This window comes from Callithrix jacchus, chromosome 5 (assembly GCF_049354715.1).
Source record: "Callithrix jacchus isolate 240 chromosome 5, calJac240_pri, whole genome shotgun sequence".
Classification (NCBI taxonomy): Eukaryota; Metazoa; Chordata; class Mammalia; order Primates; family Cebidae; genus Callithrix; species Callithrix jacchus.
In genome coordinates, this window is record NC_133506.1 from 39,773,164 (window position 1) to 39,788,748 (window position 15,585).

Below are 15,585 nucleotides of genomic sequence, written 5' to 3' on the forward strand. Positions count from 1 at the left end.
GCAGTGAGCTGAGATCGCACCACTGTACTCAAGCCTGGGTGACAGAGGGACAAGGGACACTCAGTCTAAAATAAAATAAAACAAAACATAAAATGGCAAATAAGCCATATGCCTGCCCACAGTTGGACGGCACAACAATTACATCCTGTGTGGTCAGCAGTGATGGAGGAGCCACAGAGATTTGGAAACAGGAGGAACACAGGATACAGACATAGGAGGGTAGAATGGAGACTTCCTGGAGGAGGTGAAAACTAACTTGAGTCCCTAAGATGATAGGAAACAGGGATCAGGGAAGGGGAGCCTGTTCTAACACAGTAGAAGCAGCAAATGCTTGAGGTCGGAATAAGGGAACCTCAACTGTGGCCAATAACCCCAAGTTCCCGTCATGGCTCTGCAAACAGCCACTGGCTGTGTGACACAGGACAAGTCCTTTCCTTGCACCGTGACTCAGTTCCCCATGTGTAAGATGAGGAGCTTGCTAGGTACTTGCTGGACACATTCCTCAAGTCTCACCCTCCATCTCCTACTCCCCACCCTTCTGGCTTAGTCCCTTAGGAAATGTGGCAGGAATCTTTTTCTGTCTGTGTCTAGGAAATCACAGTTCATGCTGGCGTACCCTGATTGTTGAGGTCCCTGAATCCTTGTGCCCACCCTGCTGAAGACTCATTGTGTGACACAAGTCAGGGGACATCTGGGTCTTGACTCCCTGCTGCCCTCCCTTGCCCACCCCCTTCCATTGTAGATGCCAAGGGGCTGAGTGATCCAGGGAAGATCAAGAGGCTTCGTTCCCAGGTGCAGGTGAGCTTGGAGGACTACATCAACGACCGCCAGTATGACTCGCGCGGCCGCTTTGGCGAGCTGCTGCTGCTGCTGCCCACCCTGCAGAGCATCACCTGGCAGATGATCGAGCAGATCCAGTTCATCAAGCTCTTCGGCATGGCCAAGATTGACAACCTGCTGCAGGAGATGCTATTGGGAGGTCCGTGCCAGGCCCAGGAGGGGCGGGGTTGCAGCGGGGACTCTCCAGGATACGGGCCTCACACAGACCTGAGCTCACCCCTCAGCTCCTTGGCTTCCCCACTGTGTGGCTTTTGGAGAGTTGCTTAACCTGTCTGTGCCTCAGTTTTCTTGTCAGAAAAAATGGCAACAAGGACAATGGTCTGTTCGTTCAGGTGCCGAGAGCCTTGCACATGCCAATCACTGTTCCAAGTGCTGGCAATTCAGCAAAGAACATCTTTGCCCTCTGGGAGGTTTTGTGTGTGTGTGTGTGTGTGTGTGTGTGTGTGTATGTATGGCGTTTCTGTGTATATGCGTGTATGGCCATGCATATGTGTATAAAGGCTCACATTTTATGATTTTGAAATAAACAGGTAATATGAAGGAGTTTAACTGAAAAGGGATCCTCTTTAGATAGGGGAAGCCAAAGAAGACCTCTCTGAAGTGGTGACTCTTGTGCTGAGACCTAATGGCTGAAAGGAAATGGGAGGCTTAAAACCCAAGAGAGGAATATTCCAAGAAGAAGGAACTATGTCAAGACCCCTAGAGTTGAGAGAGCTGTGTGTTTGAGAAAGAAGGGCAGGGCTGTGAGATGGAAAAGATGTATGAGGTGAAGATGGAGATTGTGCAGAAACCAAATCAAAAACATACAGCTACATTTGGATTTTATTCTCATTGCAACTATTGTAAGGAGAGTGAAAACCAGACTAGTTATTTTATTTGTTTATTTATTTTTTGAGACAGAGTTTTCCTCTATCATCCAGGCTGACGGGCGGTGGCGCCACCTCAGCTCACTGCAACCTCCACCTCCCAGGTTCAAGCAATTCTCCTGCCTCAGCCTCCCAAGTAGCTGGGATTACAGGTGGCCGCCACCACACCTGGCTAATTTTTTTATATTTTCAGCAGAGACAGGGTTTCCCCATATTGGCCAAGATGGTCTCTAACTCCTGACCTCAAGTGATCGTCGTGCTGGAATTAGAGGTGTGAGCCACCACGCCTGGTCCAGACTTACATTTTAAGCAAACCACTCTGACTGTTGGGTAGAGAGTGAATTGCAGAGATTCCTGAGAATGTCACTCTCTCCAATCATGTGATGGATGATGGAGGCTTAAACCATGGGAATGGAGCAGTGATGATAAACCTGATTGTCTATTTGGAGGAAGAGCCCACCCACAGGATTTGCTGATTGATCAGATGTAAGGCGTAAGAGGAAGAGAAAGAGTCAAGGTCAAAGTCTACATTTTTGCTTTGAGTAGCAGGAATGATGATGGAGTAATTTATTGAGATGAGGAGGACAGAATAAACACATTGAGGCTGGGTCTGGGGGTGGTAGTGAGGGGTGACCCCAGAGATCCATTGTGGACTTTCTTTTCTTTTTGAGACGAGACCTTGCTCTGTCACCCAGGCTGGAGTGCTGTGGCTCAATCATAGCTCGCTGCAGCTTCAACCTTCCAGGCTCAAGACAGCCTTCCACCCCAGCCTTTCAAATGGCTGGGACTACAGGTGTGTGCCACCATACGCAGCTAATTTTTCATTTTTATTTTTTGTAGAGGTGGGGTCTCACTCTGTTGCCCAGGCTGGTCTTGAACACCTGGCCTTAAGCAACCCTTCTGACTTGGCCTCTCAAAGTGCTGGGATTACCAGCATGTGAGCCCTCATGCCCAGCCTCATTGTGGACTTTCATCAAGCATGAGATGACTGTTACAGCTCCAAGTTATTGAGGAGGCTGTTGAATGTACGAGTCTGTTGCTCAAGCACAAGATTAAAGGCAGCTCTGTGGAGTCAGGGGGAAGATGGAGCCATGGAGGGAAGGGAAGAAGACTGGCCAGAGGGGTAGGAGAAAACCAGCGCAATTCCAGAATCCAAAAGAAGAGCATGTTTGAAGGAGGACAGTGTTTAATGGTGTTAAACTCTACAGAGAGACAGAAGGAGGGAGGAAAGGAGAGGTGAAGGGAGGAGGGAAAGAGAAAGAGTCCATTGGATTGGCAGCTGGAGGCTCTTGGCAATTGTGTTGAAAGCAGTGTCAGAGGGCTAGGAGAGTGGAAACCAGATTGGAGCGTGCTTCAAAGCAAGTGAGTGGGAAAGTGGAGATAGAGTAGACAACCCTTAGAAATGGTTTGACTACCAAGGGGAGTATGAAGGAGTTAGGATGACTGCAAGGGAGTGATTAGAATGATAGATCATGGAGTCTTAGCTGCACTCAAAGAAAAATAGATAGAGGCCGGGCGAGGTGGCTCACATCTGTAATCCTAGCATTTTGGGAGGCTTAGGCGGGTGGGTCACTTGAGGCTAAGAGTTCAAGACCAGCCTAGCCAGCATAGCGAAATCCCATCTCTACTAAAAATTAAAAAAAAAATTAACCAGGCATGGTGGCATATGCCTGGAACCCCAGCTACTCAGGAGGCGGAGGCAGGAGAATCACTTGAACCTGGGAGGAGGAAGTTGCAGTGAGCCGAGATCGCGCCACTGCACTCCAGCCTGGGCGACAGAGGGAGACTTCGTCTCAACAACAACAAAAAGGATGGGGCGATAGTGAAAAGTGGGTGCCAGTGGATTGACAGCCTCAGTAGGGCTGAAGAATTTTTGCAGTGATGGTGCTAAGGGAGCTGTAAGGACAGAAGGTGAAGTCAAAGTGGGGATCTTGAATTGGAGGTTTTGGAGGCGTTTCACTGACTGCAGATGACAAGGCGAGGGCAAGGTTTCTCAACGTGGGTCCGATTGATACTTGGAACTGGATAATCCTTTGTTGCATGGGGCTGTCCTGTGCACTGTTCAGCTGCATCTCTGTCCTGTACCCATAAGGTGCCAGCAGCACTTCTCCATTGGTGACAACCAAAAATGTCTTCAGATGTTGTCAAATGTCTCCTGATGGGCCAGAATCATCCCCAGTCGGGAACCATTGTCATGTGATAGCTCATTTCATTCTCACTTTGACCCTGTGAACATGGGGTTAGTATGAATCAGGTGTCATTGGGATCAGGATCAGGAGCCTGTGGTCTGTTGCCAGATAAACTTGAGTAAGATCTCTCTGGACTCAGTTGTCTCATCTGTAGAATGGGCTAATAACAGTAACCATCCTGCAGGACTGCTGTGAGGATTAAATTATGTACAACATGAAAAGTGCTATACAACAGTGCCTGGCACATAATAATTGTTAATTATCAATAATTGTTAGTTATCACTGAAATAGATGTACTGTAGAGATCTCTTGCAAGCATTGAAATTCCATCATTGTCGTATTACTCACCATAGGCTATTATTAAACCATACCCCATCTGTTATTTTTACTCCCTGACATGTGTTTGAAGTAGTTACTGTGTTCCAATCTGCCAGGCCCTCAAAGTAAGAAGAAAAATACATCTGAAATTGTAATGCTGATAGACAGAAGAAGTGATTGTTGCTAAAAGTTGTGTTACAGATAAATTACTATGAGAAATGCAAGGAAGGAGAATGAGAAATCCAAGGAAGGAGAATGAGGAGAATCAGAAGAGGCTTCTAAAGGGAGGACATATATGAACTGAGATTTGGGCTTATGGACATGGAGTGGGGGTGGGGTGGAAAAAACATCTCTGACGGAAGCACCAATGTGAGCAGAAGCATAGAGACAGGAAAACACAGGGTACACATAGATGCTGTAAGTAGGTCAGCTTGGCTGCAGCAGAGATGTGGGGGGATGAGGCTGAAAGGTGAGGCAGGACCAAACGGTTGAAGGATTTGCATGCCAAGGAGCTGTGAGAGCCATTGTTTACATCTATTAAGCTGCTATGTGACCAATACCCTACTCATTCGAACATTTAAGTGATCTCAGAGCTTCCTTATATGCACCTTGTTTCTTTCAACTCGCTTTTGTTCTTTTGGTTTGTTGAGTTCTCTTAACACCCTCATTAAGGCTCGGATGGGAATGGTACAGCCTGTTTACTAACCCAGGAATAGGTACCCAACAGGCACTGCCAATATTGGATGGGCAGGTTGATTGGCCATACCTGAGGAAGATGACGTCCCAAGGCCTGGGGTCTGCATCCCAGACGCTCCATCCTGATTGATCTTCTCTACCTACAGGGTCCTCCAGTGATGCACCCCATGCCCACCACCCCCTGCACCCTCACCTGATGCAGGAACACATGGGAACCAACGTCATTGTTGCCAACACGATGCCCACTCACCTCAGCAACGGACAGATGTGTGAGTGGCCCCGGCCCAGGGGGCAGGCAGGTGGGCAACTGGGGCTCTACCCTGCAAAAGGTGAGGATGGGGCTTAAGAGAGGAGGCAGAAGAAGGCGGAGTCTAGAAGGTAGAACCAGGATGCAACCGTTTTCTAGGCTCCAGGGTAGGGAATGAAGGGCAAGTCTGTCCGTTTGTTGGGGCTGTTTATTCAGTAAGGTGATTGACAGCCTTTATTGGGATGAGGTAATCCACTGGATGAGGTAGTCCATTGGGCGAAGGTGTTCTGGAGTGAGAATTCCATTAGCTGACATGGTCCATTAGGTAAAAGTGTTCACTGCAATAACGCTGCTCACCCATTGGGTCAGGATGTCTGCTGGGCTAGACCATCCTCTGAAACCTCCAAAGTGCAAACTTGTCACTGGGCAAAACTCTTCAAAGAATAAGATTATCAATGGGATGAGGTGGTCCACTGAGAGGAGATGGCATTTTTCTGATGTTCTTGGGGAAAGTTGCCCATTGAACAAAGTTGGTCAATCGGGTCAAAGTTATTCTCAAACCTACCATGAGAGTGAGGCCAATGAGTTTCTCTTCCTCCTCTCCTAAATCTCCAAGAAATGGTATTTTTTGAGCCAGTTGGCCCTGGGTCTCATCAACTGCTGCTCCTTCTCCCAGGAAGGAGTATCCCTGTCACCCATCCCACTGCCCTTGGGGACAGCCAATCCTGGGCCTTGGTTTGGGAGAAGCAGTCCAAGTCTCCATAGCAACTAAGTGATGGAGGAGATGGGTGGTAGGACTTTCCAGACCTCATGCAATTTAGGCCTTATCATCTGGGACTCATAGAAGGTCTGAGCCATAAAAGGCCTTAGGGATTATCTGATTTAATTAATTCTCTCATTTTATAGTGGAAGAAATTAAGTCGGGGGAGGGGTGGGAGGAGGGGTGGGAGGAGGGGGAGGAGGGGGCAGAACTTTCCCAGGGCTCTTTGTTTACCCCCGCCAAAGGCCCGAATTTTGAGTAGGCCCTATCTGTCTGTTTGTCCTTCCAGCCACCCCTGAGACCCCACAGCCTTCACCACCAGGTGGCTCAGGGTCTGAGCCTTATAAGCTCCTGCCGGGAGCCGTCGCCACGATTGTCAAGCCCCTCTCCGCTATCCCCCAGCCAACCATCACCAAGCAGGAAGTTATCTAGCAAGCCGCTGGGGCTTGGGGGCTCTGCTGGCTCCCCCCAGCCTCCTCCGAGAGCACCTGGTGATCACGTGGTCATGGCAAAGGAAGACGTGATGCCAGAGCCAATCCCAGAGCAGGAAGGGGAAGGATGAAGGGCCCGAGAGCACAGCCTAAGGGCCACATTCCACTGCCACCCTTGACTCCCTGCTCTGGATAACGAGACTTTGACTTGGGGAGACCCCACTGGAAAGTCCTCTACTGCCTCGGACAACTTTTCTCATGTTGAAGCCACTGCCTTCACCTTCATCCATGTCGAACCCCTGACTTCACCCCAAAGGACAGCTGTCTGGAGACGACTTGAGGCCTTACTTAAACCCAGCTCCCTTCTCCCCTAGACTGGTGCTCCTCTCCTAGCTCTAGCCATGGTGTCCAGACAGAGCCCCGTGAGGATAGGTCCAATCGCGGCCCTTGGGGCATCTCGCTCCTCCTCCTTCTGCTGCCGCCACCTCAAACGCCCCCCTCGCTCTGCTGTCACTTGCTCCGTCATCCCATCTTCTCCAATACCACCTCTCCAGAGGCTGAGGAAGACTTGGAAACAATTCCCCCAGTCATTCTGGTAACATGTAAGCACTGACTGGGGCCAGGCAGGGTATAGAAGGCTGTGGCGAGGGAAGATGCCTCCTCCAACCACAACACACCCTCCTTCTTCAGGGTCTTGGGTGGGTATTCGGGGTGAGGATCTCTGCAGGCTTTTCACCTGAGAAAACAAGCCCAGGTTGGCAACTGCAACAGGAACTTGGAGGGAGGCTGAAGTGGAGAGGAAAAGCATCAGAAAGAAGGAAACCAGGCACTAGGCCTTTGAGAAAGGGGAGAATTCTGGCCGGTAGAGCAGGAGAGATGGGACATTCCAAAGAACAGCCTGAGCCAAGGCCTCAAGGTGGGAAGAATCTAGCAAGGATTGAAGAAGAATGATGTGGGAGAGAGACAGTGAAGAGAGAGAGGGCCTGCTGGAGAGCGTAGGGTCTGGAATACCAGGCCAGGGTCCTGACCAGCTGCAAGGGGTATGCAGGGAGCTGGGCTTCTGGGAAATGAACACGGCAGTTCTGCAGAGGATGGGAGACTGGGAGCTGGGCGGTCAGGTAGTGTGGCTGATATAATGCGGGTGAGGGTAATGAGGCTTGGGGCTGGCAAGGACAGAATGGGTAAATCTTCACATCAGAGTGACATCCAGGAGCAATGATCTCCCAAGGCCTGTCTCAAATTCTGCCTTACTCCCAGGCACTATCGTAAGGCATATGACGTGCATCATCTCATTTAATGCTCCCTTCCTCCCCATTAACCTAGAGATTGTCTTTGTTTATATTTTTATTCTCCCCCTCCCCCAGCCCTCACCCACCCTACCCTCTCCTAGAGATTGTTACAGAAGATGAAATCATGTTCTACACATGATCTTAGCCAAAAGAGGTGAAGCAATTTTTTCTGAAACTCACACAACTAGGAAGTGGCTGAGTCAGGACTTGAACCCAGGTCTCCCTGGATTAGAACAAGAGCTCTTAACTACAGTGGCGAATAGCTTCTCCAAAGGCTCCCTTTGTTCTCACCATAATCAAGTTGAGTGGCTTCCAGCTCCCTTCGCCAGCCTCAGAAACCACCACTAGTTCTTCTGGGAGCCCTGCCCACTCCCAGGACTAAGATTGGCCTGAGGCTGCACCAAAATTCACTTAGGGTGGAGCATCCTGTTTGCTGATAAATATTAAGGAGAATTCATGACTCTTGACAGCTTTTCTCTCTTCACTCCCCAAGTCTAGGGGAGGGGCAGCAAGGGTCTGTTTCCTGGGAGCCAGGCTCCTCTGGCCTGTTGGTGTGGGGGTGGGACAGTGTGCCCAGTACGGGGGGCAGGGGAGGACTAAGCAGGCCTGGGTTTGAGGCCTTCTCTGGGGACCGTCGCTCCGTCACTCCAGGAGCATTCTGGAAACATTAGATTCCCCCCGATGGCACGAGTAGCATGTCATTCATGTGGAATCTTGGTGGCTTTGGGGACATTCTGGAAAATGCCACTGACCAGTGTGAGCAAAAGGAATGTGTCCTGGGGATGGAGATGAGATTAGGTAGGAGGGGAACTGTTAGGCTGACTCCTGCCCCCCAGTCAACACTGACCCCTCTGAGTGGATAGAGCCAGTGCCCATCCCCAGAAATCCTACCATTAGTGGTTGTTCTTTATGTGAAAGAGGCATGAAGAAGTATTGGGGCGATGGGTCAGAGAGGAGTCACCACACCCCTAGGGCAGTCCCAGCCAAGCCCCCGATCCAAGAAGAGACTGCATGCCTCTCAGAGCTCCCAAGACTTTTTCCACCACCTCGCCAAGTGCCCCCGAAATCCCCGCCAGACAGCTCAGCCTGGTCTGCGGCAAGGCGGAGAAGCTGGAACCATTTCTGGGCATTTGGTCATTCCGCTCTGTTCCTCCTTCCCTCCCTCCAGTGTTGCTCAGGCCTCTGTCACAGGAGCAAAGTTGAGATAAGAATGTCCCTTGGAGTGCAGTGGGCACTGTGGCCCTTCATGGGAGCAATCTTTTGGAGCGGGGGGTCAGTTCTCTGCTGGGAATCTACCCCTTTCTGGATGAGAAACCCATTCCACTTTTATAACTTTATTGTAATGTGAGAAACACAAAGTTTACTTTTTTGACTCTAAACTGACATGACATTAGAAAAATCTCTCTCTCTTTTTTTTCTACCTGAATTGTGGTCCTAAAACATAAAATCTGATGGACTAACAGAGGGTTGCTGGGGGGATAGGCATGGGCACAACACTTCCTGCACCAACACACCCCAATCTTCAGGCAGGTCTCAGGAGCTTCTAAAATCCGCATGGCTCTCCCGAGAGTGGCCAGAGGAGAGGAGAGGGTCAGAAAGGAACGCTCTTCTGTTTCTTGTCATGACCAAGACAATTACTTTTTTGCCAAATTTTTCTGCGATCTGCCCTGATTAAGATGAGTTGTGACATTTACATCAAGCAATTATCAAAGCAGGCTGGGTCTCATCAGACCAACCCACATCTTTCTGTGGGTGTGAATGTCATCAGGTCCTGTGCTGACCCCTGAGCCCCCATCACTGCCACCTGATGGTGCACAGAAACAAAAATCATTTCTTACTCTTGTGTGTTTTAACAAAAGTTTATAAAACAAAATAAATGGCACATATGTTTTCTAAGTCCTTGGATGAGTATCTTTTCTTTCTTTCAGGTGTCAGAAATAAGACTGAGTCTTCTGGTTCTACTTGGAGGTTAAAAAAATGTTTTAAAGGAAGAATGAGAATGGCTTTATAGTTCTTTGTGATGTGCAGAATGTTTTTGTATCCTTTATAATTTTTTCAGTCTTCACATCAAGAGGTAAGCAGTTAGACATGATTATTCCCTCTTCCCAGATGAGGAGACTGAGGCTTGTGGAAGTGATTTATCTTGAGAGGCAGAGGTAAACATCTAGCCCTGGTCTCCTGACTCCAAGTACATAGTGTATGAAGGAGTGAAAGTTGATTCCCCCTCCTGAAGAGGGGAGTGATGAGGGAAAGTACAATAGAAAGATCTGGAAGAATGGCAAGAGGGGCCAAGGGTCTGTCATCCTCCACCAAGGTCCAAGACAGAGCCCTTTTCTGGGTCACCTCAATCTGCCAGGATTGGGAGATGAGTAGCCTTGGCGGCATTTCATAAAAGCAATTGATTTTGTTGTTGTTATTGTTGTTTTGTTTTTCGAAGGACAAGGCTGTGCATAGCGGCTCACATCTGTAATCCCAGCACTTTGGGAGGCTGAGCCAGGAGGATCACTTGAGCTCAGGAGTTTGAGACCAGTCAGAGCAACATAGGGAGACCCCATCTCTACAGAAAATTTTAAAATAAGCCATGTGTGGTGGTGTGCACCTATAGTACCAGCTACTCTGAAGGCTGAGGAGGGAGGATTGCATCTGCCCAGGAGTTCGAGGCTGCAGTGAGCTATGAACGCACAACTGTGCTACAGCCTGGGTGAAAGAGCAAGACCCTGTCTCAAAACAGAAATAATAAGTAAAAAGAATAAAAGCAAGGGATGCACTTGAGAATCTCCAGCCAGACCTGTAGCCACTTAGGTCCTCTCCATTGCTAAACTATTATAGAAGGTGGCCTTGTGTCTCTGCCACCACAGACCACGGCGTCACATCGCTCGGGATCATACTGGAGTTGGCTTGTGAGAGCTGGCTGCTAGCTTCTCTTTCCAACTCAATGTTTGCCAATGTCATGTTGATAGCTTGAAATTGGCTATTGCTGGAGTGTTTACACCGCAAGGACTAGCAAGCTCTACAGAGCAGGGCTTTTGTTCCTGGAGAGCCGGTTGTTAACATTCACCAGCACGCCACAGCATTTGGCAGTAGCTGGACTGTGGGATGCCTGCATACAGGGACATCTCATCGGGGATGAGGGTAGAGCAGGGTGATCCTTTTAGCTCTTCCTTAAAGGAGGGGACAAAAGTTCTGGTCTGGAAGGCACACGTCTTGCAGATCACTGTAAACTTGGGCAGTTCACTCTACCGCTCCGAGCCTCATCTGCAAAGTGGGAATGATTGCTCCCTACAGGAAAGATGTCAAAATTCAATGGAATGAAATAACAGTAACTGTGAGAGCTCCCGTTACATGGGCAATACAAGTGAACTCTTCGTGTGCCCCTTTCAAGCGCAAGGTTAACCATTAAGCTCTCCAGCCTCCAGAGCACCCGTTTGCTGTCTGACTGATCCCTAGGGCCCCTCCCGCCTTCCCCTGTGCCTTCCCTCTACTCGTCAGCACCAGGAAATGTTTTCGATAACGTTGCAATGGAGGCCTTGTCCATGCCGCCATCAGGGACATGGGGGAGTGGGGGCCAGGGGAGACTATTTCAGTCCTAAATTGTGCTTAATAAATCCATATCAAAACCATAAACTCTGGGCTGCCATAAATTCCTCTACCCTTGGCTCCTCCACCTCATCAGCCCTTTGCCCCGGTTAATCTCAAATCTCAGCACAAGCAGACAGAGCTTCAGGCTTGGTTTCTATTTCAATTGCTAAACAGCATCAGCTCAGGTGGCAAACAGTAAAATTCCCATTTTAGAGATGATGAAACTGAGGTTCAGAAAGGTGAAGAAACTTGTCCAAGGTCACACAGCTAGAGACCCCAGCCGAGACCTGAGCCCATGCTTCTACCACCCAGGTAGCCTGATCAAGAAATGGGAGTTCTTGGCTGAGCATGGTGATTCATGCCTGTAATCCCAGCATTTTAGGAGGCCAAGGCGGGCAGATCACCTGAGATCAGGAGTTCAAGACTGCCCTGGCCAACATGGTGAGACCCTGTTTCAACTAAAAATACAAAAATTAGCTGGGCCTGGTGGCACGCACCTATAATCCCAGCTACTCAGGAGGGAGAGGCAGAGGTGGTAGTGAGCCGAGATGGCGCCACTGAACTCCAGCTTGGGCAACAGGGCGAGACTCCATCTTAAAAAAAAGAGAGAATTCTCAATTCTCAAGCTTCTTGAGAAGACAGATTTGAGGTGCCCTCTCATGTCCTTGTTTGGTGGCCCTACAATTAAACCTCTTTCTCTGCTACAAAACATTGGAAAAAATACGTGGAATTTCTAAGAAGATGCCTCTTTTTTTTTTTTTTTTTTTGAGTCAGGATCTCACTCTGTCACCCAGGCTGGAGTGCAGTGGTGCCATCACAGCTCTTTGCAACCTTTGCTTCCAGAGCTCAAGCAATCCTCCCACACCAGCCTTTTGAGTAGCTGGGGTACAGTGTGCCAGCACACCTGGCTAATTTTTTTTTTTTTTTTTTAGTAGAGATGAGGTTTTGCTCTGTTGCCCGGGCTGACCTCTTTTTAGCTCTCCTGAAAGCTTGTTTCCCCAAGCCATGCAGTTACTAGAAGCTGCTTATTCCACCATCCCATCATTGATCAGAGTGGGGACCAGAAGTAGAAGGGACCATGGCTGATAGGCTGCTTGAAGAGCCAAAGAATGTTCCCTGCCGTGTGAATGGCCTGTCATCCCACATTGGTGAGATCGTCCTACTTCCTCATTTGTGGAACCCAGATAACCTTTGACCTGCATTTCTCAAATCCATGTATCATATGTAAATTCCAGGATGTGATCTTAGGGACCTGAATCACAGGATCCCAGGCAGCTGTTCAACGACGGTGGAGCTAGACACCAAATCATGATGCCAAGGACATTCACTAGGCTCTTCCTCTTTGCCAAACACGGCTGGACATAATTTAATCCCCACAACACCCTCTGCGGTCATCATTCTTGTGGCTGTGTTTCACAAATGAGGAAACAAGGCCAGGCACCGTGGCTCATGCCTATAATCCCGGCACTGTGGGAGGCTGAGGCAGGTGGATCACCTGAGGTCAGGAGATTGAGACTAGCCTGGCCAACATGGTAAAATTCTGTCTATACTAAAAGTACAAAAAAATAGCTGGGTGTGGCATGGTGGCTCACGCCTATAATCCCAGCACTTTGGAAGGCCGAGGCGGGTGGATCACAAGGTCAAGAGATCGAGACCATCCTGGTCAACATGGTGAAACCCTGTCTCTACTAAAAATACAAAAATTAGCTGGGCATGGTGGTGTGCGCCTGTAGTCCCAGCTACTCGGGAGGCTGAGGCAGGAGAATTGCTTGAACCCAGGAGGCGGAGGTTGCAGTGAGCCGAGATCGCGCCATTGCACTCCAGCCTGGGTAACAAGAGCGAAACTCCATCTCAAAAAAAAAAAATAGCTGGGTGTGGTGGTACATGCCTGTAGTTCCACCTACTTGGGAGGCTGAGGCAATAGAATTGCTTGAACCCAGGAGACAGAGGTTGCAGTGAGCTAAGATCATGCCACACACAAAAAAAAAAGAAAGAAAGAAAAAAAAATGAGGATACAGGCTGAGGAGGAGACAGGAAGGGCCTTGCCCAAGGTCCGCAGCTGGTTACACTCCATAGCTGGTGTGGCCACTGATCCAACGCTCACTGTCTGACTCCAGGGGCCAACATAAGGCCTTGAGGAAGACACTGGTGACTCCGTCACTGCGTGGTGGGCCCAGAAGTAGTGTGAGCCGTGGAAAGTTTATATCACACAAATATTGACAGGCAAAGCCCTGTGCCGAGTCCCTGGGATCATGGAGAAGCAATAGCCTGAGGCATCTCCCTCCTAGAGCTTCAGTTTCCACAAAGACGGGGGAAATAAGAAGCAGCCAACAAGAGCCAAATGGGTGAGGGTGACAGCTGGTGAGGTGGCAGGGAGGGTGAGGTGACTGCACTGTGGGAAAGGGAGTGGTGTGTGCTTTGAAGGAGGATTCAGAGGCAATAACGAGGCACGACAGACCTGCACTCGAGGCTGAGGAGTGAGCAGCATTGGGAGGAGGCAGCAGGAACTCTGCGGATGGGGAAGGAGGGGGCTGGCATTTTCCAACCTCGGTGCACAGGCCACCTTGACCTCTCCGTGTCCGAGGACCGCTGTAACTTCCATGACTTACTTTTTATTAAATCAGTTCCCAGTGATTCCCTTTAAACTTCAGGTCACTGACATCAATAGGACACCAGCATCATTTGCTGTAAATAAGAGGTGATTGCAAAATTAGTGAAAAAACAATGTTCTCCAGCTGCCGTCAGGTGGAATTGCCTCAGGGAAAGCTCCGCTCTTTTGTATTAAAAGGGAAAACTGGCAAACAGTACAGAGATGTTAAAGGCATCTGCACACCCAATGGAGACTTTCTCCTTTCAGTTTGCAGTGGGAAGACCTGTAAAGGACAGACTTTGGGGACAACATCACTTAATACTTTCCAGTATGTTTCTAAAACTTCCCCAGTTTCACCGGAGGCCCTCATCCCACTTCTGGAAGCTTGCTCACTTGGACAGCTGGTCTGCGTACAGGTAGTGGGGACCTCAGATACTAGACAGAGGAGTCTGGAATTTCCTCCGGGGAGAAGGAAGCCACTAGAGGTTCCTGTTTGTTTGTTGAGAGGGAGTCTTGCTCTGTCTCCAGGCTGCGGTGCAGTGACGCGATCTTGGCTCACCGCAACCTCCACCTCCTGGGTTCAAGCAGTTCTCCTGACTTGGCCTCCCAAGTAGCTGGAATTACAGGCACCCGCCACCACGCGCAGCTAATTTTTGCATTTTTATTAGAGAAGTGGTTTCATCATGTTGGCCAGGCTGGTTTCAAACTCCTGACCTCAAGTAATCTGCCCACCTCAGCCTCCCAAAGTGCTAGGATTACAGGTGTGAGCCACCGCGCCAGGCCCACTGGAGGTTTGAAAGCAGTGAAAGTTGTGGACAGATCTGTATATATATACACATATATCTAGATATATGTGTGTGTGTGTGTGTGTGTGTGTATTTGTTTTAGAGAGGGTCTCCCTCTGTCACCCAGGCTGGAGTGCAGTGGTACAGTCACAGCTCACTGCAACCTCCACCCTCTGGACTCAAGTGACCCTCTACCTCAGCCTACTGAATAACTGAGACCACAGGCACACACAACTATTTTTTTTTTTGCATATTTAGTAGAGACAGGGTCTTGCCATGCTGTCCAGGCTTGTCTCAAACTCCTGAGCTCACGCAATCCACCCGGCTTGGCCTCCCAAAGGGCGTGGGATTACAGGCATGAGCCACTGCACCTGGCCAGATCTGTGTCTTCAAAACATCACCCTGGCTACTTTGTGTTAGACAATGGAAGGGGTGTAACTGTCAGCCAGGAGACCAGTGAAGACACACAGGTACTGGACCAGGTAGTAACATCCACACCAAGATGGTGGAGTGGAGTAGAGAAAAAAACCAATCCCCGAGATTTGCATTCACACATTCATTTATTCAACAAATATTTAGTGAGTGCCTATGATGTGTTGAACATTTTTCTGAGTCTGAGAAGTGGGCAGGGGTGAGACCAGAGGGACGCTTCCAGGCTATGAGAAAGATCTTGGATTTTATTGCTATAGTGGGAAGCTCTTCGTTTTTGAATAGAGAAGTGATGTGAGACCAGGTGCAGTGGCTCACACCTGTAATCCGAGCACTTTGGGAAGCTGAGGCGGGCGGATCACGAGTTCAGGAAACCGAGACCATCCTGGCCAACATGGTGAAACCCAGTCTCTATTAAAAATACAAAAATTAGCTGGGTGTAGTGGTGCATGCCTGTAATCCCAGCTACTCGGGAGGCTGAGGCAGGAGAATTGCTTGAATCCGGGAGGCGGAGGTTGCAGTGTGTTGGGATAGCACGCCACTGCACTCCAGCCTGGTGAGAGAGC

The 15,585-nt window shown here is 49.3% G+C and overlaps 1 protein-coding gene across 6 annotated transcripts in view; it reads left to right on the forward strand.

Annotated features, from left to right (window-relative positions):
• The window catches only part of HNF4A (hepatocyte nuclear factor 4 alpha), a 79,463-nt gene extending 69,931 nt beyond the window's left edge, over positions 1-9,532 (forward strand). For 2 of the 6 annotated variants that reach the window (XM_054255390.2, XM_035298676.3), the window contains exons 8-10: positions 743-979; positions 5,056-5,238; positions 6,206-9,532. In XM_054255390.2, the coding sequence (XP_054111365.1) occupies positions 743-979; positions 5,056-5,238; positions 6,206-6,348 (563 nt within the window). In that variant the 3' untranslated portion in view covers positions 6,349-9,532. The remainder of the gene's footprint in view (positions 1-742; positions 980-5,055; positions 5,239-6,205) is intronic. The other 4 variants (XM_054255391.2, XM_035298677.3, XM_054255392.2 and 1 more) reach the window with 2 other exon arrangements.
• The last annotated feature ends 6,053 nt before the right edge of the window (positions 9,533-15,585 follow it).